Source organism: Macrobrachium rosenbergii, chromosome 3 (assembly GCF_040412425.1).
Source record: "Macrobrachium rosenbergii isolate ZJJX-2024 chromosome 3, ASM4041242v1, whole genome shotgun sequence".
In the NCBI taxonomy this organism is placed as follows: domain Eukaryota; kingdom Metazoa; phylum Arthropoda; class Malacostraca; order Decapoda; family Palaemonidae; genus Macrobrachium; species Macrobrachium rosenbergii.
Genome location: NC_089743.1, coordinates 76,728,561 through 76,756,262, shown reverse-complemented (window position 1 = coordinate 76,756,262; position 27,702 = coordinate 76,728,561). Strand labels below are relative to the sequence as shown.

General features: G+C 37.1%; 1 protein-coding gene across 1 annotated transcript in view; it reads right to left on the bottom strand.

Annotated features, from left to right (window-relative positions):
* Positions 1-27,702, bottom strand: part of LOC136851590 (polyamine-transporting ATPase 13A2-like) — a 227,693-nt gene that overhangs the window by 67,302 nt on the left and 132,689 nt on the right. The window contains exons 18-21 of the mRNA XM_067125881.1: positions 16,958-17,086; positions 1,483-1,636; positions 1,144-1,271; positions 859-976 (exon numbers count right to left, since the gene is read on the bottom strand). Coding sequence (XP_066981982.1) covers positions 859-976; positions 1,144-1,271; positions 1,483-1,636; positions 16,958-17,086 — 529 coding nt within the window. The remainder of the gene's footprint in view (positions 1-858; positions 977-1,143; positions 1,272-1,482; positions 1,637-16,957; positions 17,087-27,702) is intronic.

The following is a 27,702-nucleotide window of genomic DNA, read 5'->3' as shown; positions in this document are numbered from 1 at the left end:
AACTATCAAGTGTTTGCTTTCTACCAAGCATAAAACTCAAGTCCAGTCACTTCAGCTCCATACAGGTAGAGTAATGAAAGACAATATCATAAAAGATTGTTCTGGAGTGTCATTCTCTCTCTCTCTCTATTAGAAAGTATTCATGAATGGCTTCTGTTGTTATGTTTTCCACCCCTACCTTGCAGCTAATCTGGGAAGAACTTGAATTTCCTGGGTGGCTCTACATCCTTGTAACTAATACAGCAGCATGTCAACTTTTCAGATGCTTCAGGGATCTAGTCTTTTGGTAAGTTATAAAATACTTAAATTGTGGACTACACATGAATATTTTAAGGATATCCCAAAGCTAACAGTGATTCAACAGTCTTTAGCCTAAACAAAACTTAAAATCCACTTTAGGAGATGTACCTAAAAATGCATCACATTTAAAAATGTAGCCTAGCAAAAAATCATATCTTTATAGCTAATAAAACAGAAGTCTGAAAAGTTGAGATCAGTTAAACTGAAGTGTTACTGTACATGGAAAGCCTGCTTACCACTAACTATGGTTGGTAGAGTACCTTCAAACATATAGTGTATATGTCTGAAGGTACTAACCAATGTTACTGATGTTATAGCAAATCATACATATAGTGTATGTATAATTTGCCATTTGCTTCTAACCTTTTGAAAAATGTTACCATCATAAACCACATGCAGATAATTCTAACATCGTAAATGACATGCAGAGAATTTTAACAGAAATATTTTGTTAAAACCTCTAACCATCTAAAATAGTAATCACACACCACTACCTCAATCATCATTAATGATAAAATTACTACACTGTATACAGTACACCTTTATGGCATAACTAACCTGTAACCATTACTGAACGTATATTTGCAGCTTTAAGCTGGTGTATCACAGGAGTTGTTTCAGGTTTCAGCATATTCTGCAGTATCAACAGGCCTATGAATGTCAGCTCCTTCTCAACCTACAAACAAAACACACATTATTTGTTTCAAAATGCTCAATAAAAGTATACTGTAACAAGCCTTTGAACAAGTTTAAAAGCATAAACCTAAAAAAATGAGTATAGCATTACGAATTAATGTCTACATACGAGGACAATATTATTTAACACCAAATTATATTACCTACCTGATCTCTTGGGATTCTTTGGGCAGCATGCCATGAGAGCTTAGTGTCCAGGGTTCGGTGTGCAAGGGCAATTACTCGAAAACCTTGAACTGTATACTGGGTAAGAATGCTGCCCAAGTCTTCTGGTACTGAAGGAATAGATATTTACATAATCATCATTCAAAATTCTTAGGAAGCTTCTTAAAATTACAAGCTGACTGACATCCAGGAAAAGCCACACCACATCAAAGTATTAAATATGAAAGTTAGTTACTTCAGTTAATAAATTTTTATATTTAGGAAATACAAAAAAAAACAATTATTCTCTTTCCTGAACAAACAAACAAAAAAATAACTTACATGTTTCAGGACTACAAAGAGTCTGAATAACCTCAGGAGCTCCTTTAACATAAAGGTCCATGTACTGTTGACCAAGCACACGTACTATCACAGACATACGCTGGGAATTACTGCTGAAGGGAAACTGACGAACAATACCAATTTCATAAGGGACCTGGAAGTCATGATCCTTGTTTACAACTACTGATATAAACTGAGAATACACTAAATTATAAAACATCAGAGCATAATTAAATTTAAAGTCAGCTACTCATAGTTGGTCACTTTGTCACTTGACCAGAAAAAAAAAACTTTCCTGAAAATAGGAGTAAACAATGTACAGTAATGATATATTGATAAACACACACACCACTGCATTACTAAATCCTATAATTTCAGTGAGGTGTCGCTGACTGAGAACTTATTACAAATTTCTCCTCCAAGGGTGTGCCCCTCCCCACACATTAGAATAATACCCCAGTCACTGTTAACTTCTTATTCAATAAAAACTCCAGTCTGCAACAGCTATCTGTTTTTAATGGTGCATACATATTTCTCTTAGTACGTCCTGTATAGCAAAGTTATTATTAGTAGTGCCTAAACATGACAAATTTTTAATTTTTTGTATTTTTCATGGCTAACAAACCTTCAGTCTTAACATTGGGATAAATCTTCTGGTGCTAGCTGGAAACCGGTTTAAAAACAATAAAAATCGTATATGCAAAGAATCTGTGGCACCTGATACACAGATGAGGTGGAAGTGGGTCAGAGACCCAGCTGAAACCTCATGATGCATTCAGTCTTTCTTAAACTGCCTTGGAAAGCAGACGTTTGCTTTTGCTCCCCTTTTGCCAAACTTGTTTTTGTCCTAAGCCTGTGATACCTTCCTATCGCTTGTGTTGTGTTTTTGGGTGTCTGTGTGTTTTGTGGTGTTATGATGTTTTCCACTAATCAACCTAAGAAGCCCTGTAAGTGCCAACACGTGTCCCGGTGTTCGAGGGTTTCCATGTTCCCGCTTCCTGGCTTCTTCTGAGATAGACCCCCTATTCTTCTTGCAGTAGGTGTCGTTCTAATTTTTGTAATATCACCAATCCAAGCCCTGAATGTCATTCCTAGCCTTTTGTGCAGTGGAAGAAGTTTACAAGAAGGGGGAACACAAAAGGAAGTCGGGGCTTCCATCCTGGGAGGGATTTCCCCCCTCCTCCAATGGATGCTTCTGCTCCCCCTTCTTCCAGACCTATTCCATCTGCTTTGTTATCCACTGATGCCTTTCCTCCTTCCTTTTCTTCCAATGATTCATCTTTGGAAGCACTGGGAGTTGGTCAGGTGATTTTATGTATCATGCTGGCCCGTCTCTCTCGAGAGGGGATATTTCCCCATCAGGGAGAGAGGAGGCAGCGCCATCTTGTTCCTTTGTTTCAGATTCTGATGTGCAAAAGATGTCGTCTATTTGGGCCTCATTAGGCGTACCCAGGGTACCCTCTCTGGATGGCCTATTGTTGCATTTCGTCTCTTCATGCTTACCAGTGTTGGCTCCCCTGGAAGTTCCCCAACCTCCCGGCCTCCACTTCTTTGGTTCTCGTGTGATGCCATCTAGCTGTATGCCTTTGTTACTAACTACGCATCATCCTGGGTCATCTTTACTTGCAGCAATTCCATCAGCCCTGGGTCGTACTCCGGCTCCCGTGACATCGCTCCCTGCGTTGTCTCTCCCTGTGATGACAGTATCTGTGATGTCATTTCCTCCGACTGCTCCTGTGACATCACAACCGATTCTGTTTTTCGAGAGAAGTATGGCAGTCCTTCTGTCAAGAAAAGGCATAGGCTTCCATCTTCTTCTTCTTCATCCCCTTCGTCATCATCGTCGTCTTCGTCTCCCACTACTTGTGCTCTACAACCCCTAAGAAGTTGGCTTCAGTCATTCATTCTTCTCGTTCTGTGCAGGTTTGGCAGAAAGATGATAAGGCTCTGATTAAGAAGTCGAAAGTGTTGGACCCTTCTGTTAGAAGTGCAGTTGTCCTGAGGCCTACAAAATGTTCTCCTTTGAGGATTAGGGTTTTCTCTCCTGACTGTGTCGTCCGCGGACGTGTTCTTAGCCGTGTCTGTGATGATGGGAACAGACGGTTTAGCTTGGTTCTCCGGCTCCCAAAAGGCTGAAACGTTCTGTGTCTCGTTCACCTAGGAAGACCCACATGTCGTTTGTTTTCCCAAGTCCGTTGATGTGACTCGTCAAGACCTAGGTTTCATGCTTCGGTTTCTCATTCTCCTGAAAGAGATCAGATGTGCTGTTCATCTTCGCATGTCCATGTATGACTCTTCTATTCCTAGGTTTGTGGTCTTGATCATCGTTGGCAAGGGACAGTCTACATCCGTCAAGTGATCGGGATCCCTCTCTTCCGTGTACCTCAGGGCGTCAGCCTTCTTTGCATGAAGCAGAAGAGGGGGAATAATCAAGAGTTTCCTGCCTCCTACAGGGAGGTTATTGATCTCATTCATGAGTTCAACAATCTCTCTGAGAGGTATGAGGCTCCTTCTTCAATGACTCCTATGGGCATAGAAGCTTTACTTGGACCGAAGAAGGATGTAAGAACTTCTTTTGAGTTATCTTGTTCCGGGCATGCTACTCCAACAGATCTTTCAAGCTTCTTCCCCTCATCTGATTCGTCATAGGAAGTATTACTCAACAAGTCACATACCTCTGTTGAGTACACAGCTCCAACTCTGATGTCATTACGCCAGCCCTGGGTTAACACCTCAGATCAGGTTAGGGCTGACGGTCCTTCTTTAACCTTTCAGAAGCATCACCTTGATTCGACTGCCTCTTCTTTCTACACTGTCTCATGGCCAGATTTGAAGATTCTTCTGGCAGCTAGATGTCTTCATCCTGTTCTCGAGAGTTTCATATGGAAGTCAAATCTTTCATCAGGGTTACTCACAATGGGTGCTAAGGCCAAATCACACCTGCCAACTGAATGCTAATTTATGGCTAACTTCCTGCTGATGAGAAGGGATGCAGGCTCTCTAAAGTAGCTAAATCAGTTGATGTGGACTCTTTGCTATCCTTGCAGAATGGAGATCCTCCCTAAGATCCCAGCTTCTCCTGCCTACAGAACAGCTGGAAGCTGCAATCGTCAGATGTCGGGCTGACACTAATGATTGCCTTATCCAACAGACTGTGGCTAAGTCTTCTTCTACAAGGCAGTCTCTTCCCAGAAAGTCTTCAAGACCTGCGGCTTCAACTAAGGTTTCTCAGCCAACTCCAGCACCAAGGAAGCAGCCTCAGCAACATCCCTTTCAATCTCGCCCTTCAAAACCAGGGAGGGGGAGTAGGGGCAAAGGCGGGGGGGACGTCAATAAATTGGGCGCCACTCCCCACCTGTTGCCACCGGTGGGGGGATGTCTGGCGAGCCACTGGGCTATGTGGCAGATGCACGGAGCGGAACCGTGAGAAGTAGATGTCCTTTGGGTAGGGTATCTACTTCCTTTTGACTTCCCTCCTCCTCTCTCCGATCATCCTCTCCTACACCTGACTTACACCCAAGGCTCCCGGAAGCACTTAGCTCTCCAAGAGGAAGTGAGGAAGATGATGGACAAAGGGGGCAGTGGAAAAGGTAGTTCGTCCTTAGCCAGGTGGTTCTGCAGTCGAGTTTTCCTGGTAACAAGCCATAGCATGACTGACAATGATAGATCTCAACTCTGAACCTCTTTGTCAGGAAGACGAAGTTCAGAATGGAGATGCCCCAGACAGTCTCAGTAGCTGTAAAAGATGACAACTTCATGTTGACTGTAGGCTTGAAGGACGCCTACTTCCAGATTCCTATCCACCCTTCTTCCTGGAAGTTCCTCCGCTTCAGTCTTGGGGAGCAAGTGTCCTTTGCTTCAGACTGACAACAGTTCCACAAGTGTTCACAAGAGTCTTTACCCTAGTGTTGACATGGGCTTATGCTCAGGGGATTCGCCTGTTGAGATATCTTGACAACTGGTTGGTCTTAGCAAGTTCCCAGAAAAGGCTGATTCAGGATAGGGGCCGTCTTCTCCAGTTTTGTCACAACCTAGGTATTGTGATATCTTCCCAGTCATAGGTTTCTGTACCTGGGAATGGTGATAGACAACCCTGCCAGGCAGGTTCCGTTGGACCAGAGGATAGAGAGATCAGGAGGCAGTAGCTGGTTCCTTTCTTCAAGGAAGGAGCTGGTTCTCTACCCAGTGGCAAGTAGTTCTGGGCCTTTGTTTCTCTGGAGAACTGGTCCCTCCATGGGCATCTTCATATTCAATCCTGCAGTGGAGACTAAAGAGTTTGGTTCCAGCAGGACTCCCCCCTGCCCAGGGTCCCTCTGTTGGTGTGAGTGGGCTGGTGTGGGTGGATGACTAGAACCTGATGGTGGGAGTTCCTCTTCATTCACCCCCTCTGGATCTTCTGTTCTGGGACGCATCTTCCAAAGGTTGGGGTGCTCTTCTGGAAGAGCTCCTGACTTCATGGGTGTGGAGTTCTCAGGACAAGGAACTCCACATCAATGTGTTGGAGTTGAAAGCTGCCTTCCTGGGTCTTCAGGAGTTTTGGGAGAGGGTAGTGGGTCACTCCTTCATTCTATTGACGGACAATACTACGGTGGTAGTGCATAGGAACAAACAAGGGGGCTGGTGTCACGCCAACTTCGCCCGCTGATGGTTGAATTGCACCCGTGGGTGACTGACAACTCGGTGGAGCTCATGGCCAAGTACATTCCAGGCAAAAGGAATGTAGTGGTCAACAAGCTAAGCCATCAGGGACAAGTTCTAGGTATGGAGTGGTCTCTGCATCAGGACATGGCGGACAGGCTGCTTCGTCTATGGGGAAGTCTGGAGAGCACAATGCTACCTGTTACACCTAGACCACTGGATCTGTGGATCACATAATGTGAATGATCAGCCAAGGGACTCCTCTTGGGATTTTGGTGGGTGCACAATGGTAACTTATCAACCACAAGTACTTCTCTGGTTACTCCTGGATTAAGAGATAAACTGCAACTACTCCAGGTTACCACTAGGCAAGGTGTGGCAGCTGTGAGCCTCAACTGCTAAGTCACAGCTCCAATCCCGTGTAGAAGACTAGTTAAAGGGTAAGACATCACACTTTTAAAAGAGATACAACTGTAGATACAATGGTCAGGCAACTGAAAATTACACTTGCTTTTATCCACTACTATTACTTTTTTATGGTGTAGCCATTGTTCATCCTCAAAGGAGTTACATGAGACAGACTGACTGATCTCAAAGAATTCTTTTATAGTTGGTCTCAGTCAGAATACTGCATGTTGGCACCGTGATACTCATGACAGGAGGGCTCTATCTCCTCTCCACACATTGACGGCCTCAGCTTTTTTCTTTGTCATATATCTTACACACACACAGATGTTACAACAGCGCATATATCAGCCATCTTCCTCATCACACTTTGGTCTATCAAAGAGTTCACTTGTCCCCAGTGTTTGCTCTGAACTTTAAAGCTAAGTCCTAAAACTATGTTTTAGGACCCAGTGAAAAGTTTTAGTTCCTTAAAATTTTAATGGGTAGTCTTATACTTGCTAAAACTGGGAGCCAGTAGGTCTTCTGAAAGGTGAGAAGTTAGGATTAGATTGCTAGGCTACGCTGAATTGCTGTGCTGTATTTTTTTCCCATGTCAGACAAAGCAATAATTAGCAATAATGCAATATAGTGGACCCCAGCTTCTTCGCGGTTCAGTATCTGCAGATTTTTCTGTGGAATGCATTTTTCAATAAATTGTGGAAAATTCAGTAATTCACGGATTTTTCGTAGAGCAATTTCACTAATTACTGTATTTTCATGTTATTTTTGTGAGTAAATACATTTTTAATGATAAAAAAATGATTTACTAATTTTAAATAATAATGATAATATTGTACCTGTAAGATTAAGAGACTTATGTGGAAAGAAACAGGTTTTAAAGCTTTGGCTCGTCATTATCAAACTTATCGCGTAATTTTTCAAGCACATAACCAAGAGGGACACAAGGATGATTTCATTTAGAGACTAACGGCGTTGGATGGCTTTTCGGGGGAAAATGTATAGTCTGGATGTCACCTCTTTATTTACCAATGCCCCTCTTGGTTATATGCTTGAAAAATTATGTGATGAGTTTGATAATGACCCAAGTTTATGCTCAATCCCCACTGAAGTATTTTTTGACCTCATTAAACTTTGCATTGAGTCCACTGTTTTCACTTTCAATGGTGATGTGTATGAATTAAGATCTGGGGTAGCAATGAGATCCCCCTCTCACCTGCTTTGGCTATTATCTGCATGAAGTTCTTGGAGGAGGCTATTCTGAGTTCTTGCCCATCTCGGTTTAAACCAATATTTTGGGTTCACTATGAGGACGATATTTTCATTCATGATGACGAATCATTCAATGAACTAGTAGAATTTGTTAAGAGTCAGATGCAACAAATCAAGTTCACATATGAAAAGGAATCAGAGAGTAAATTACCTTTTCTGGATGTCCTAGTTTTTCTCAATCCAAACACAAAGAAGTTTGAATTTTCGGTTTACCGGAAGCTGACTAATGCAGAATTATAGTTCATTTTTATTCTATCATAGCATTCAGATAAAGAAAAATATCATTGTTAACATGGCTGCCAGGCCTTTTAAAGTTTGTGACCCAATATTTACATGATGAAACTGCCCATATTCGAAATACTTTTAGTAAGCTGAGTTATCCTGCTCATTTTATTGAAGATGCTTTGTCTAAGGCTAAGAAAAAGTTTTACAACCCTTCACTCAAGCAGACTGATCACAGCAAGAGATTCACAAAGCTTCCATATCATGAGAAATTAAAATTAACATCCCAGCTAATCAACAGTACCAGTAATGTTAAAGTAGCTTTCACATAAGAAAATTCAATCAAACCCAAATTCAGTAAGAATAATAGCCACAGAATTTTATATTCTATAAAATGCAAGCTCTGTAATTTATTTTATTTTGGGGAGACAGGTAGGGGGAAGAACATTAGATTACAAAGCTTATAAATAAAGGTGAGGGACTTCGCTCAAAACAGCACTATTGCTAAACACTGTTGGGAGAATAATCATGTCATGGACTGGGAGGGAGTTAGAACTTTACTGTATATAGTAGCCAAATAGGCCATAGAAGAGTAGTGGAGGGGGGTTTGATAAATATTTGCAACATACTAGATGGCAATAAAGCCTTTACACAGGAGGACAGACATACAGACAGGCTAGTCTGTCATTTCCATAAATTTAAATTTAAAGAAGTTTCTCAAGGTCCCTGATACTGTGTCTCCCTCATCGTTCCCCCGCACAGGTTGTCGAAGTGGCAGTTGTCGCAGAAACAACAGGCACCAATGCTGAAAGTCATTCACCACCCACAAATCACTTAGTCACTAGTAATGAGCATTGTATGATCGAGCGACAGCCATTAAGAAGATCACAACGGTTGTCTCACAGACACGGGGAAACAGCCATCACATAACTGCTATATTCATATCGAATGATTGTTCGAAGTTTTCCTAGACTGTGACAAAAATTCTTTTCAATTTGCCTTTTTAAGATAAACAAGTATTTTTACTTAGTTGGCTGAAGAGGACTGTTGTGCAAACTGTCAAAACCTCCCGTTTTATCATTTTTGTATTTTGGAAAAAATACAGTCTCTCATTCACATTATTGTGGCCTTTTACTCACTTCCAATACATTACTACTATTTTATGGTATAACCCATTGATCATGACTTAACATCATACTATGGCCTTGTACTTGTGCCATGTCAGCCCATTTCAAATGAAAGGCAGCTCACACAATGTAGTTTTTAATAAACTTGTTAATTTTTTTCACTACTGGACTGCTATTACGCAGTATCCACAGGTTACCTGCACTGCAGCCAATTGCTCAATCTTGTTCTTAGGCTGTGGAAATGGCCTGTAACTACCTGGCATGAGCCAGTCCCTGTAGGAATGAAGGATATTTTGGTTAGTTGTCAGACATGCGTGAATTTTTGCGACATGCTCCTAGCAACAAGTTTAAATGATGAAACAGCCTATTTTAAGCTGTCACTATGAGTTCATTAGGAGTACGGAAGGAAGAAATTACATCATTCTGGCAGAGCTCTAACAGTGCATGTTCCCATCCGCCTCCAAGCAGAATCCATGTTTGGGCCTATTCTCCAAAAGCAGTGGGTTCTTGGAACTCCTGCTTCAACTCCTCCAATGGAAACAAAGAGACTCCTTGGGAGAGAGGTCACTAATACCCGACATGAAGTGAATATAGCCACTGAAATTTCCCTCCTGAATCCCGATGATCTAGCAAACAGTCTTCTGCTTTACATGAGAGAGATAACTGATGATAATCTTGTTTCTCACATGCAGTGATCAGATACTGAAGGGGACCCTGATAGGGTCCACCCAACCCCTTCTGAAGAGTCATTACCTTCTAGGGGGTTGTGATTTATCCTGGACTAATATACTGCTGGGTAGTGATGATACAACTGTCTTGGCTCAATCAGTTCATGCAGGCTTCCCTGATAAGGAAATTTTGCTTCTGTACTTTCGGAATTCCGGGAGGAAATCATGAAGAATATCAAGGATGACCTTTCTCAATACTGAATGGTGCTTTGTCCCTCTTTCAATATGAATTCAGAAACCACCAAAGGAGATGGTTATCCTGCCAATTAATATAACAATGAAAGCCATAGAAGAAACCTTTCTCAAGCTTAATGGAAAATACTGTATAGCACAATAAAAATGTTAACAAACCAGTAACCTCTCCCGGAGGCACTAGCCTTCTGTCCCTGTACAATTAAAACAATCAACCATGTTAAGACAGAATTTTGGAATTTTGTGGTAACGATGCAACGAGAGTTACAGTATTTGCAGAAATAAAGCCATTTGCCTCAGCCACCCCAGTTCTACAAAGGAATGGGTAACACTTGTCCTTCCTTTTGAGTGGAAAAAGCTCTCACTAGACAAAGCTATCCAGCAATTTGGGAATTTTATGCTGGGATCCACCTACTCAAAATTATAACTTTTACTCCTATGCTGGAAGTAGATATTAAAGAGTTCCCAGAGTCTTCCAGAACAATGTTTGCTGAAGTAGCCAAAACACTTATGCAGACCCTATGGGGAATACTATAAGACTTTGTGGAGTGTTGCATCAAGGCTTGAAAGGATGCACTGGTGGGCTCTATCATTTTGCTCCCCAATGTAACCTCCCTATTACATTCTTCCCCCTTCTGTTTGGACCCGTTTGAAGAATCTGTTGACGCACAACTCACTGAACAAGTTTGACAACTGAATTGCATAATATATATGTCATCCTGAAAATGGAGAACCTGGCAAACAATATTCTGGAAAGTTTCCTCTTCCTAAGCTTAAGAAAGTTCAGTATGAATCACAGCCATGCAAACCTCTAGTCACTATTAAAGGATCCCTCCAACAACAGAGGAAAGGACATTAGCAGTAGCACCCCTTTTGAAGTGGGCAAAGACACTCCTACCAGGGAAAAGGAAAATCAACTCCTGGACTTTGTATTAAAGGCAAGGGAAGAGGTGATGCCCAACAGGACTTGCACAGTCTGGGTTATAGTCCTCTGCATCTCATGCGGTGGGAGTCCTCCCCTTGGAGACACTGTATAATTTTCAGTGGGCTAGGGTCGAGGTGGTCTCACCCTCCCCTCCTCTAAAGGAGTATTCTTGAAAAAACTAGACCCCTCTTAAAAGGGCGCCAAAGAGAAAGATATGTTTATTTGCCACCACTATTCAGTGTCCCCAAGATGATTGGCTAATCTGGGAAGCCACCAGAGAAGAGTGCTGGCGAAACCTGAGAGTAGTAGTCGACAGACTCCAGTCAAAAAGGTTTCCTAATAAATAAAGTCCCGCCTTACATCCAGCAGACATTTTCTGATGCTAGGATTTTGTTGGGATATTCTCTGTGGCTAGCTATCTCTTCCTATCAGCACTCAAACCGGAATCAGGAAGAACCTGAGAAGATTCCTTGCACAGATCAGCTATTCCAGAAGACAGTTGGAATGAAGTCTGGGCCTGTTACAATTAGTATCTGTGGTAGATCTAATCCTGAGACTGCGACTGTAGGATGTAAACAGTCTGGCTCTCACATGCCAGGAAAAGGCTTGAGATCACCTTCATCTGAGATTGGGATGATACTCCATCCATGGACTTGGGTGGGGTCTCTGGCAAACAGGTTGACCTGACTCCACTGTTCATACACTTGATATTACATATGGATGACTCCTTGACAGGTTGGGGAGGCCATTGGGAGATCATCAAGTAACAGAAAGATGGTCACCCATTCTGAGGAAGTGTCATATCAACTTCCTGGAGCTGATGGCTGCCTATCCATCTTAAAACACTGAAATCTTCAAAAGGTACCCACATTTTGTCGGTACTAAACAGTAAGGCTGCAATGTCTCATATTAAGAGACTGGGCTCATGCTCAGTCCCTCTCAAGTCAGTAATTGCTAAAATTACTCCACATCCAGAAGTAGACCTGTTTGCCACATGCAAGAACCATCAACTTCCAGTCTGTGTATCTGTGAACCTGGGCATTCAGGCAATAGTAAGAGGTGCATAACTATAAGACTGGCATGAATGGAGGACAATATACCTTTTTTCTCCACTGTCCCAGATTTCAAAGGCTTTGAACAATCGACTAGCTTTCAATGGAACCACTTACCTAGTGGCCCTGAATTAGCCAAATAGTCACTGGTTCATTTTTTCTTTAACAACAGACGAGAGAATAGATCCCATTACAGCCAGCCCTAGGAGAGCTGTTAATCAGCTCAGTGGTCTGGTAAAACTAAGGTATACTTAACTTTAACCTCCCGCTGTTCTATCCCAGACAGACGGAGGGGAAGTCATCTGTGCATCCTCCTTTCTGAACCGTGACCTTCACCTGTGGATTTTGAAATCTAGTCTACTGTGAGGATTATTTACCTAACATTGCTAGGTATCTAGTGCAAAAAACTACAGACTTTATTTATCTGACACCCCACTCTGTGTGGAAAATGTGGTTTGATTACCTCCACACTGAAAGCCAAGTTGAAATCTGCTGAAACAGCTTTACATTTTATTATATATCTTTTGAGGCATGTGCCTAGTTAATACAACAGCCATGGCACACAAGGCAGCACTGTCAGAGCCCTTGCTTTAAGGTTTCAGAATTTACTCTAATGTAGAAATTGTGAGCTCCCCTCTCCAGTCTTAAGTACTGCAAAGGCCAGCTCCTGAAAGGCTTCCCAATTCATACGCTCCAAAAGGCAGTCTTCTTAACTTTGTTGGCATCAGGTTAGCATACTGAGTTCTCTTAGATGAGGACAACACTTCATCACTCATACACCGAGTTGTCATTTACTACTGTCCCCTGGCCTATCATACCTGGCCGAGAATGAGGACCTTTTAGAAGAGAAAATCCCCTTTTCTCATAAGATAATTCAGTATTTCAGATAAATCATTATGCCCAGTTCAAGTATTCAAGGTTTACCTAGATGTCACAGTAAACATCCCAGATGGTCTTACTTTACCTACACCTTAGCACAAACAAACCACTCTTTCTCTACATGGGCAGAGAATTGTTTTAGTGTCCCTCATCAAAAAACCAGACCCTCACTCCTTTCTTAAGTCACATGACATCCAAATGGTGAGTACATTGTTAACTTTGGAAGCGTTTCTTTTGAAGAAGTCTCCGAGTTTACAGGGTAGTTAAGGCAGTATTCCTGAAATGGGAAAGGTGCAATAATCCTGCAGTCAGACCCGACATAATTATTAAAGTCACCTTAGAACTACAAAGAATAATACATATATAGGTGCTTTTGTTTCCTGTTCTTTATTGCCAAACACTAACGGTTATCTGGAATAAAGAATACAGTTGATAACCTGTAACTTTACCTTGGATAAAAAATTCCTGAAATACTATTGCCATGAGAATGGTGGTCATGCTGAAATATTGCTGTGGAAGGAGCAATAATCATGCAGCCAGACCCAACATTATTAGTTAAGTCACCTTAGAAGCACAAAGAATAATACATATATAGGTTCTTGCGTTGTTTCCTGTTCTTTATTGCCAAGCCCTAATCGGTATCCGGAATAAGGAAAATGGTTGGCAACCAGTGACTATACGTCAGACCAGAAATTTATCTGGGTCATTAGGATTTATTTATTAGGAGCTAAGCCATTTTGTCACCTGTCAATTTCTTTTGAGGACAAACAGCGGCTACGCTATAAAAAAAAAAAAACAGGTTTTGACATAAGAAAAACTTATAACCACTGTGAGTTCTCAAACCCACCCACCTTGCCTGACAAAAAGGCATGGGGTGAACATTTATCTTGCACAAACTTGGTGTTTAATGAGGTAGATAGCCGACATACGTGCTGTTGTCACATCTGTGCGAGTAAGACGAAGGAAAAAGCCAAGGCCAAGGGAGTCAATGTGTGGACGGGAGATAGAGCACTCCTGTCCTGAGTCCTTTATATTCCATCACTGTGACAACATGCACTATTCTGGCTGAGACCAACTATAAAAGAATTCTTTGAGATTGTTTGGTCTGTCTTATGGATCCCTGGGGGGACTTTGAGAATGTAATTCCTTTGAGGACTCTCAGCAGCTACCAAAAATAAGTTTTTAGTAAGTCAAAATCTGTTTTTTCACCACTTCCCTTTGGTCACTTCCCATCTCACTGTTCAACTTCCTTAATTAGGCCTTGCTCCAGTTTTTTCCATCTGAGAACAAATCTGTCAGATTAGCACTATGAGAGTTTAGAAGTGTAACTTACTGGTCTCGCTAAACTCTTCTGTAATAATTACTCAACTGGTTTCTTCTGCACCTGTTTCAATTTGCTGAGACAGCAATGGCATTTTGATGTAAAGAATAAGTTTTTTTTCTGATGAGTCAAACTTACCAGAGAAGGAAGACTGGAGACTTCCTTTAGCACATGATGACTAGTCTTAGCCAATAATACAATACTATAGAGTAAATGCAAGTAAATTAAATGGTTTGTTCCTTGTATTTAGGATTTCCAATGAATTACCAAATTGATGAAAAACAATATAACAATTATATCATCTGGGTCACATAAATGCTACACCTCTTCCTATCTACTGTTATATTTAAGACAATACGCAATGAGGATTGCCACCATATCTTAAATCATTGTACCTACTCTACCCAAAAGCCGTAAGATTAGGCACAAGAACTGAACTCAAAATATAAAGAATTTTGCAACATACAAGAAACAAAACAGTGATAATATTTATGATAAAATGAATAAGGGGCTTGCTTGAGAAAAAGACTTCAAAGTCCTTTCAAAACGAGTTTTTGTGAACATGTAGTAAATTATTTCCAGTTACCGTATTTCCTGACATATAAGATGCACCCAAATTATGGTGATCAAATTCTGGAAAAAATAATCCTTGCCACCAAAGGTTATTCTGTAGATTTTTAACAAAGGGTATCTGAATATAATCTTGTGGATATATAACCGTAAAAACTGTTCTTTAGACATTTTAGATATGATCTCCATAAACTGTGCATTTTTGTAAATTACAGGAATAGCCTTTGCCTACCATGGTGACTAGCATAACCCTAGCCTACCATTCTCTCTCTCTCTCTCTCTCTATCTCTCTCTCTCTCTGTTATTTTCTATATCTGATACAGTAATTTTTAGCCTATTAAATATATATATTACAGTACAGCATTACTGTGATTCACATGTGGTATGGCATACAAACACTTTCGCAACATCAAAAATCCATCAGAAGTATTTGAACTAAATCAATCAAATGGTATTAGCAATCAAATGATATGAAGGATTTTCAACACTTTTACAAACACCTGTCTAATTAAAAAACCTCTCCACATACATACACACATTACCGACACTGAAATTTTAGGCATCTCAAAGATATATTACAACATTACAGTACTATTATTTATTTTTACGGTATATAAAAAAATCATTCATTGAAATACTTTAAAATTACTTAAACTTGCATAATCATACAGCAACACTATTATCTGGGTGGTATGCTTACCAAAACTTAGGCTATCATTACACCACGCAAAACATGTTAGGCTACCTGAACTTGCAACTGAACCAATCTGAATGTCTGTAAGCCTACAATCTCTTGTATTACTGATTTTATAATTTTAAACATATGATGACAGTTACCATGCAAAAATACATTCTTACATAATGTAGGGTAAAATAGTTTACCCACCTGAATGAAGTGGAGGCAAGGGGGAGGGGGGGAAACTGACGACACTAATGGAACATTATGATTGGTAGAGACATAGCGAATTATGCATAACACTAACATTTTACAAATACTGAAGCTAGTCACTATGATGTAAGTGATATAACCCAAATGATCAGACATTTGCATGAAGCACTATTCCCTTAGCTATTTACTCAAGTCTAATGACAGAAAACACAAATCAGCAATCAAGAAAATCATAATGATCAACACATAATAACTACAGATTAACAACTGGTGAGGCTATTAGTTCATTACATAAATGTACAGAAATCCTGTATGTTTTAACATTTTATAAATAAAAGACCACTGGTATGAACTGTTACTTTAAATAATGGTCACTAACTGTAGTGTATAGAAGTTACTAAAAAAAAGCCAGAACAGTTTCCTCTGGTCACAGACTCTCTGGAACAAGATGTTTTAACTTTATTATATCTTTGTTATAGAAAATAGAATGTCCAACATTGCAAAGTCATATATACTGAATTTCTTTGCATGCTTCTTATATCCACTAAATGTAACTGAAAGTGGGATTCATTTCATTACTTATTACCAAAAGCAGCTGTTCACTGACCATGGGTCAAGCTTGTGTACTTGACCATTCATCTTAAAAGATGTACGATGATTTTTTTAAAAACGTATTATATGCCAGCAAACATGGTATTACACAAAATTTTAATTTATTTGAGTCAACTTGTACTGCTTTCTATTTTGGCATGGATTAAGCCACATCTATTCCATGATAAGATTTTACATGCACATTAAATAACACATAAGCATGCATTAAATTTTACAACCAACATTTCTAATCATCACCACAGACATCACAACACCAATAAATAACTTACTAGTATGTTACTTAAGCTCTTTAATCTGTGCAAACTGACAGTACATAAATTATACCCAGTTCATTCTAAGATCATTTTTAAGTTGTTCTATACTATACAATGACATTACAGTATACAGTAATATCATATGACTCTAAAAAATAAGTGAAGCACAAGATATCTTTATTCATACATGAATGCAGTAATTAGAAAGCAACCACTTAGGGAAAGTACTTTTACATACCGTAGTCCACATGAAGATTAGCGCAGTTGAAAAATTAAGTTTTCCACTATCAACACTTCAATCAAGTTTTTTACTACCATTGCTAATGTAATATAGTACACAATATCATGCAAAAGTGTATCTGAATTAGTCTGGTACAGAATGAAATCACCTGCATGGCTGTCTCGACAACATTTGCAATATCTGGTGGGTCAATATACGATTCCTTTATACATGGACGAACGACAGCTGGAGCAACCTGGTCGTAGTTGGAGCTTCCTAAGCTTGCTTCTTCCATGGTCTGTCATAACATGAATGTGTTCAACTTAAATACAAAATAAACAATATATAAGCAAATTCATATCATGCTTTATAAAATAAAAAAAAAATTGTGTTATATACAAAAATTGTTATCTGTACAATTTGCATAACCAGCTTTCCCATAACATTAACAGATTAAGCAGAAATACAGAGGAAAATGAGAAATGTGAAGTTAGTGACATTACTTCCCTAATATTGTGATGACAAAATGACAAAAAATTTTTACCTAGAACAACTGAAGAGAACTTCAAAATATAGTTTATTTCCAACAATAAACCTAATTCAGCAATATACTCTATGGGGCAAATGATGATAGCACAAAAATAATACTGGAAAAATTCCAAGATCACATTTTCTGTTGCAAATCATTATTATAGTGGTAATGCATTTTATACTGTTCTTGTACCACTGAGGTATAATTCTTAAACAATGAAATTTTGTTTAATTTTCCCTCACAACCCTAATCTTTCTCCTGTAATGTCTTGCTGCAGACTGCTGGAATAGTGCTTTATCCTATTTAGAGCGTGTGAGTGTGAGTGTATTTCAACAGCAACAGCATTAATAAAACTTGTCATAGTAAAAATCATTTTTGTATATACAAACCTACAATGATAATGAAACATGAATTATTCTGAGAAAGAGATGTAGAATAAAGAAGTAATTAAAAAGAGGTTGAGAAGACTTCTAAAAATAGTAGGTCAGAAGGGGACAGAGACAGAAATTCTCTTCCAACTCTGTATTTTTATGTCAACCATTTTTTCTTTTCTTCAGGGTAATGTATTAAGCTAACTTTTAAATGAAATTACAGTAACTTTAATTTAATTTAAAAGTTAACTTAATAATTTGGGAGCATGATTAGAGTCATATTTAATGTTTAAACTTTGGAAATAAGCATTTATTAGCATTTCTAGAGACTGTACAAACTTATATGAAAATTCACCTTCATAAGTAGGGTCCTGAACGTAACTTGCCGTAAATTGGTAGGACTGTACAGTATTAGCTTATCAAATATAGTACTTGATAAGAAATTAACATGACAAAAAAAGCACATCCCTAGATAATAAAATGAATTTGGTTATACAGTAATGGTAGATGGCTATAAATAACATCTATTATTATAGAGTACACAGCTCCCATTCCACTGGCGATACCAGTTCTAATTACAGTTGACCACCAGTATTCGTGGGGGGTCAGGGACCACAACCTCCCATGATAAGCTGAAATTAATTTAAAATTAATTCCCAAAAATCCTTTATCAATTGGTTCATTTTTTGCCGGCGATCACCTGCTTCTCTATCGCTCAATGTGGTTTATAATTATAATTGGTCTCGTGCCAGAATCCAGAGGAGGTAAATCGAGGGTCAGAATCAACTCTCATCAGGGAATAAGCCTTCGTACTGGTTGTAGGCTCTCCAATCAAGAACATTCTAATATCAGAGCTCATTCCAAAATTTGTAAAACTCATACTGAAAGCAATGATTTCAGCATAATAGGCCAAACAGCTAACCCTCATGAACTGCCTATACTCGAGTCACTGTTTATCAAACAACTAGTCCCCCAGTTAAATACCCAAACCTTCTCTACTCAACTTTACCTGAGTTCTCTCTATTATAAGCATTCTGTCTTTTGTTCTCTCCACCTAAGGTTGGTTAGTGGTCTTTTGTTCTGTTGTATTTTTTAGCTGTATTGTATTTGGTGAATTTTATTTTTCTTATAATTTTTAAAGCTTTTACAGTAACTTTTTGAGTAATTTATTCATTATTCAACAGGTCCCTGATGATGTAATAGAGAAATTATTACGAAACGTTGGAAATAAACAAATATGTTAGAGTTAACTGGTTTCCCTGGTCCACTCACACTGATTATATATATATATATATATATATATATATATATATATATATATATATATATATATATATATATATATCATCATATATAGCAGGTTTATAACAATCCGATGGAATGGTAAAATCTTATTTTTACAGAAAAACTCAATAAAAATGCAGTTATGTCATGACGCTCAAAGGATTAAAAGTAATGTTTAGACGATTTTCGAATATATTAATCAAAGGAATTATTTCCAGAAATAGAAATTTAATTTTTTGTTCGGGTTTATGACACCCAATCCGATTTTCTTACAATTTGGTAAAAATGCCTGGATTCCGATCGGAAGAAGTAAAATTTTTAATGAAAAACTAACCCCAATAAAAATGCAGGTTATGTCATTTTCAAGACACCCATCGTCTTTTAAAAGTAATGTTTTCTTCAGCTTGGATGGGTTAAGGCGTAGTATTTTCGAGAGACAATATTTTGGATGAGTGTAATCGTCATATTCATAGGAAGAAATATGGATCCATACCTGTTATGAAATGGTAAAAATTAAACCATTTGGATTCGAAGGCTAAATTTTCTCCTTTTTTATAAACAGGTTTTTCAATAAAAATACAGGATACATTGGTTTGAAAGACACCCAAACAGATCCATTTGTGACAAAAAGTAAGGTTTTCTTCACAATTTTTCTTTTTTGTTTTGATGAATATTGATAGCGATATTTCGGACATTTTTTCAACAACAATTCAGTCTGATATTATTCATTTTTCTGATCGGAATATTATTAAAATTATTATTATGATTATGAATTATTATTACTATTACCAATGCCATAAATATTCATTAATTACTAACTGTTTTTTACTAAAGTACCACTGCTTTTTATGATAAAATTTTTTTTTACTACTTTATCAAATACAGCATCAATATTAATTACTTTTCCAGTATACCACCGAATATAGTATATGTTATATAAAATTTTAATAAATTACAATCCCTTATTTTCGAAATGTGCTTAAAACTGTGTTATAGCCAATGTGGTGAAAAAACTCATTGGTATGTACAATGTTTTCACATGTTGAATATAAATGAAAACATGAATATAAGTTTAGTGGAGCAAATGATGACCATATACCAAGGGTCTCATGCGGTATGTTATCTGGTATAAACAGCCATGGCTAAGGTTAATTACTTTTTTTACTAAAACATTTTTTAGTTAAAAATAGATTACTTTTCAAACATATATCAATATTAGTGTAACCACCTAGTATCACTAAAATTTTAAACTATAATCCCATTGAAATCAAAACTGCTTAATGGGTGTAAACAACCTAGTAATAACCTTTTGCTTTCTCTGCAGAGCAATATTCATAATACTGATTTATTTTATTTTCATGACTTAATACATATATTTGTGATAAAAATGATCACTACTTTCAAATACCATTACATGTATTCTCTTTCCAATAAGTCACGAATAATTACCTAATATTTACAAAGCCAATCACACATTCTCTCTCTATACCGTATGTATCCTTTAATGAAATATGGATTGCATCAACATAAACATACTAAAATCCTGCAGGTAGTTCACAAAGCCATCAGCATTTATATTATAATTTTTTTTATTGCTGATGTAGGTCAAACATCTACACACACTACTGGCTGAGATTAATCATAGCAGCCAACATTATCAGAGCTCAGCAACTCCTCCCCTCTCCCATGCCAAAACACGCTTTTTATTGACTGAGGAACTGAAGATAGCTAATAATAGTATCCACCCCCTCTCCATGACGACATGCTGCCAGGTACATTTTAGCCAGCCAAAGCCAAATTCAATGGCTTGCATACACTAGCAGGAGGGGTGAGTAGTACTTTTTTTTCTTTTCTTTTTTTTTCTCTGATAAGAGAGAGATTTTTATATATGTAACAAATTATTACAGTGTGTTTATTTGTTTGGTATAGTTTTAGAGATAAATATGATTTACTTTGTCATTCATTTTTTCATATTTTCCATACAATTACTTTTAGATTTGATAGCTAGGAAAATTTTAGTAAGATTTACATGAAGTTCTGTGAAATTCAAGCCTTTTCTGGTAGATAAATGGTGAGGCAAACAGAGTCTAATCATTAAAAATGCAGGTTATATCATTTTCAAGATGTCCAAAGATTTGCTAAGGTTTTCTTTGATGATTTTTAACTCATTTAGTTACACCCATTTTCGGCCGACGATTTACAATGGAACGAACCCCATCGTAAACTGACTGCCTATATATAGCATATATATATATAAATTTTTACTCACATCAGGATCAAAACTATGTCTTTCAACTGAAAGGAGCGGACAAAGACATTGATTGTGTTTTTTATTTCTAACGTATATACATTATATATACTGTATATAATATATATATAAATATACAGTAAACCCCACGTATTCGCAGACTTGCCTATTCGCGGATTTCTTTGGAACATATATGGCTATTTGCAGAAAATCTTACATTCATGGTATTTTTCACTTATAGAAATATTCACTAATTACTGTATTTTCATCTCATTTTCATGACTAAAATGCACTTTTTGTGATAAAACTATTAAAACTCAAGTGCCCAGGTAGTGCCAGAGTTACGAGACTTCTTCCAGACTTGATTTTTAAGGGAGGGGTGTATGATGGTAATAATTATGATTTATATGACAATATTTATAAAATATTTTATAAATACACATTATAGACCAACTTCTTTTCCTCCATCTCTTTATCCCATCTTCTAGTTAAAAAAGTAAAAGACAATTATAAAAGTATTGTTAATAACGTTATCGTTTTACTCTTGTGTAAATGCGTATAGCCATAAACAACTGAACGAGGAACTGATGTTTTGCTATCACTGAATAGGATAACAAGAGCTGTTTTGCTGGTATTTCAACCATCGTATGGTAGTTAACCATTATTGTGGTTATAGTACAAAATGACGTTAACAGAAGAGGACTGATATTTTTCACATTACAGTAAAACCCCCGTATTCGCGATTACTCACGATTCGCTGGTTTTCTCTGTAGAATACATTCACCCATTATTCATGAAAATTCACTAATTTCGCGTATTTTTCACTGGAGAAAGATTCACCAATTACCGTATTTTCTAACATAATTTTCTTGAATAAATGCATTTTTTGTGATAAAACTATTAAATACTCAGGTGTAAGCATTTTACAGGGTTTTTTGTGTGTAAACCATCAAAATGGGCAGATCTATGTTTTTAGAGGGGTTTAAGTATTTTATGTGATTTTAGCTATTCATGGGTGTGTGAGACATACTTCGAATACGGGAATCTCACTGTATACCTTTATTCACACGCATAAAAGATCAGTACAAAAGATACTACAATTTGTTAAAGTTTTCAGGCTGAAGCTGAGATGTCAAATGTTCAAGCTGCCATGACTATAAATTATTGTGCATCGACAACATGGATGAAACTCAACCGTAATTAAAATTGGAGAGGAAGCATTTTAATCAAAGCTACTTGGCATGAAAGAACACATATTACTGCTTTTTTATGCCGATAAACGAAAAATACTTAAAGCTTGTATTATGATGAATCAAGTGAAAATAGCAAACGGAATCTTGATTTTTTTTACACAAGGCAAATGCCCCCAAACGGCCAACGTCATCTCTTAATGAAAAAAATAGCTAAATTAATTTCACAATGAGACGTATTCAAGTTATATTTCAACTTAAAAACACTTTGTATAACGAAAAATAACCCTGCCCCATGTAAATAAACTATCTAGAGATTCATTTACTCTAACTAGAAGCAAGAAAAGCTCTCTGAACCGAGTTAAATACAGCGAAATAAACTTACCGCGCAATCTATTTCCAAACCAAAATATTGATCGCTATGATCGCAATTTATAATACAAAAGCAGTATAAGAATATATGCAGTATTATTGGATAGAGTGAATTAAGGCATAAAATTTTAAAAGATCCATGGAAAAGATGAATATTCGTTATGTTGATGTTTGTAAAACATGATATGTGAATATAGCTAATTCTTGTTTGTTATTCGATTTCTCTTTGTACTGAATTATCATAAGTCACTCTGCATAAACCTCCAGAGTTATGATACATTACAGAGATATATTTGATAGTGTGCGCTAAGCTACCATATTTATATACATGGTACTGAAAACCCTAGTGTAGGTTAGTATTTCTAGACATGCTTTCCCCAACAAACAATGGGTTTTTTTTGGAACTTAACCTCATTGTAAGTAGGATAATACTCTGTATAAGTATATATATATATATATATATATAATATATATATATATACATATGTATACATATACATACATATATATTATATATATATATATATATATATATATATATATATATATATATATATATATATATTATATATATATATATATATATACATATATGTATACATATATATATATATATATATGTTATATATATATATATATATATATATATATATATATATATTTATATATATACATGTATACATATATATATTTTATATATATATTTATGTATATATACATATATATATATATATATATATATATATATATATATATATACATAGTATATATATATATATATATATATATCTTCTTCTTTCTTTAATATATATATATATATATATATATTTATATATATATATATATATATATATATATAGCATTAAATGTCAATAAAATAGGAGAGAGAGATGGGAGAACAAACATACAGCAGGGCTGTTTACCTCAATGCTATGCACATATACACAAATTGGAAAACATATGTAACACTACATTACTGTGTTTTGAATAACTAAATGACAAGAGAGAGAGAGAGATTAACTAAATGACAAGAGAGAGAGAGAGAGAGAGAGAGAGAGAGAGAGAGAGAGCAAAGAGCTTGGTTTTAGAATCCATGAAAAAGACGCAAAAATCTTTATGGTCTTTTTTTTATAGGGCATGAATAGTGTTTTTTGCATATCTTGTAAGCATAAATATGTAAAACTACTGCACTTTCTATCTGTTTGTTAGGCTATACTGGTTCAGTACTGGACATTTCATCTTTTTAGTTGCAATGCATTTTGCAGATACATATATCACTGAAAATGTGTAATTATTTTAAATTGAATGATAATTAGAAAATATGTTAGGATAGGCTATTAATTATTTAATCTGGAACTGCTGTACACTATAACCTATGCAAGCTGGTTCCAGATATCAAGTAAGTACAACTTTGTCACTGACCCAAGTTGAGGTGCCACTGTTTACCTGGAATTTATTATGTATATATTACAGCACAGACTACTTTTTATATATACTATATGTACATATTTAAAATACTGCCCTGCCTTACAGTGAAATAAGAAATTTTTAATAAACCAGATGCACAGTCCTGAAAACCACAACTAGCAGCAAATACCTGAAGTCAAAGGTTCTGATTTACACGTTTAATATTTTCATTACTATTGGAGTACCTTAACCAGCCGAATATATTGATGTTTCTTGCTATACTATTACATGAAGAATTTGGTCTCATAAAAAATGTCAGTACAAATGTTCCTCTACTTACGAACTTTCAACTTATGAAATTTTAGAGATACGAACAACCTTAGATTAGTTGCAATTTCTGCTACTACCCTTGCCGAACAACACTACAGCTGATGCCAATACTGTACACCAGTACACTGTCCCAGACTCCCGAGCCTATGCAAGTGGTTTAGATGTCATCTCATACTCCAATTCATTTGTGTGACTTTATCGTAAAATACTTAGCGCATCTGTTATCTATCATGGCTAATGACAAGCGTAAAGCAAGTGATGATAGTGGTAATAGTAAAAAGCGGCAAGCTATCTGAATGGAAGCAAAAGTGGCAATTATAAAGAAATTAGAAAGTGGTGAAGAAATAGTTGAGGTAGCATCCCATTATAATATGAATTGCTTGACAATCAGCACAATTTTTAAGAACAAAGAATTATGAAACATGTAAAGAGTGCTGTGCCAATCCAGTAAACAATTAAAAGGGAACGGGGAGGCTGGTGAAAGTGCTGAAGATGAAACATTTGCTGCAAGTCATGGATGGTTTCATTGTTTAAAAGAACGCGCTAACTTGCATCAAGTGTTCGTTAGCGGTGAATCAGCGGGCACCAACAAAGAAGCAACCAAAATTTTGTGTGTCGTGCAGCAAATCCATGGGCACTGAAAAATATCACAGAAAGTTCTCTACCTGCAATCTGGATGTCTAATAACAAAGCCTGGGTTACTCTTGCTGTCTATGAAGACTGGTTTTTTCATCACTTTGTTCTTGAAGTCAGGTTGTACTGCCATGAGAACGGTATTCTTTTCGAGATTCTCTTAGTTTCGGATAATGCCCCTGGTCACCCACCGCACTTTGATGATTTCTATCAAGATGTTAAAATTGTTTCTTTACCCCCTAACACAACTTCACTTATTCAGCCAATGGGTCAGGGCATAATAGCAAATTTCAAGAAATAATAAACTCGCCATACATACAGGCAAGCATCAAAAGAGGTAAATAACCCAGATGTGACCTTACGTGACTTCTGGAAGGGTTACAACATTTACAATTGTATATCGAATACTGATGCTGCATAGCGTGAGGTGAGTATAATATAAACCTGAATGGAGCATGGAAGGCCTTATGCCCACAGTTTAAAACATCAGAGGGTTTAATCAAGAAAAAAAGGCGGGAACTTAACAAACTGTTGACATAAGGAAAATTACAGCCGGGCTTAGGAAGAGGGACTTTGAAGAGCTGTTTGAGTCATTCAGAGGAGTTGACCAATGAGGATTTAATGGAACTGTAAGAAATGCAAAAAACAGAAGAAGAAGAAGAAGTTGTTCCCTTAAAGAAGTTTGAAACAAAATTGATGGCTAAGGGATTTTCTCTTATGGAAAGAGTGTTGACTATTTTTGAGAACCTGGACCCCATGTTGAGATTTTTAAAAAGGGGAAAGTATACTTTAGTTTTACCAGGACCACTGAGCTGATTAACAGTTCTCCTAGGGCTACCCAAAGGATTGATTTATTAATGTGGCTAAGAACCACTGTTTACTTAGCAACGGACCTAGCCATTGTGAATCCTAACTACATTAGCTTGAGAAATGAATTTTCTATCACCAGAAATAAATCTCTAACTCTTCATTAGCTGGCCGGAGAGTTGAACTCGGGCCTAATGGGTGCAAGGCCACAACTCTACCGACTCGCCCAAAGAAGAGCTGAGATTTTTAAAAGTAGCAACAACAATTGATGATGCTATCCAGTGTTTCATATTATACATGTACAATGAAAAGAAAGGAAAAACACTGCAAACTTCCTTGGACAAATTCTTTACACCAGTGGCTTCAACCTCAAGAGCCTCCCACCTCCATTGACTGCTTCCTCCCCAAATGAAGAAGAAATTGATGAAGAAATCCTTACTGAAGCAATCCTTCCCGAAGAAAGTGGTTGCAAAAGAAATCCTTCCCAAAGAAGACATTGATGACCCGCCACCCTTGTAATTCCACACTGCCTCTCCCCCTCTCATCATCCATCATGTCAACCCTATGACACCAGTTTCAAAGGTAAGAAAAACTGTACTTTACTGTATTATTATCATAATTTGTTTAACGTTAGTTCTTATACAGTCGATATCCCCCATTCCCAATTCTGGATTCACAGCTTCACTTATTCGCAGATTTTTCTGTGGAACGTATATACACATTATTGGTGGAAAATTTGCCTGCATTTTCAGTATTTTCACAGAGTAAATATTCACTAACTATACCAACCATTTTCATATTTTCATGTGACTAAATGCAATTTTTGTGATAAAACTATTAAAACACCAGGCATCAGCATTTTAGAGGGTTTTTTGTGTTTGGGCTATCAAAATAGGCAGTTATAACCATTTTTAGACAGGTGTCAAGTATTCACAAATTTTAGCTAGTTGTGGGGGGGTTGTGGTACACATCCCCTGCGAATACCAGGGGTCGACTGTATATCATTCATATTAACAAAATACTCAATAAAATACAGAAGAGTACTAATATTGTATTTTAGAATGAAAAAACATAAATAGTACTGTACGTATTGACTTTGTGTATACAGTACCATGTTGAACTTACGAACAAATTTGAGATACAAACAGCCATTCGGAACGTAACTGGATCGTAAGTAGAGGAGCTTCTGTAATTTCACCTTAGCTAACAAATTACAAATTATGAAGCTAATTATTGGACATAATGAACATGGCAACAATTCATTGTTAAGTGAGAGAGGAGTCTAAAAAATTAAGTTTTGCTCCATTCTATGCATAAAAGATTGGATCATGGCAGATGGCTACAGGTATTAGTAATAGTGTTAACTGGATGTGACCAATTGTCTACCAGAAGATTAAACACTGCATCTTTATAAAGAAAATTACCTAAATGCTTCATCACATTTTCACTGTTGTAAGTTAACTTCAAAATTATGGGCAAGAGTTCCACAAGCAACCTGCAGTTATGAGGATTCTTGAGTCATTACAATCAAAGAGAAAATAAATAGTTCCCAAGCTGCATCTGAACTACTCATTCTCTATGCCTTTACACAAAAGTGTACCAGTATTCTTAGTTATGTAACAAATATCCAACAGTACTTAAAGCTTTGTGGTTTTCAAGCTTGTTCATTCAAAAACTAAAGTTACTACCAACCAGTTAAAATGAGACTGGAAGTCTGTCCAGTATGTTAGTACAGTATAA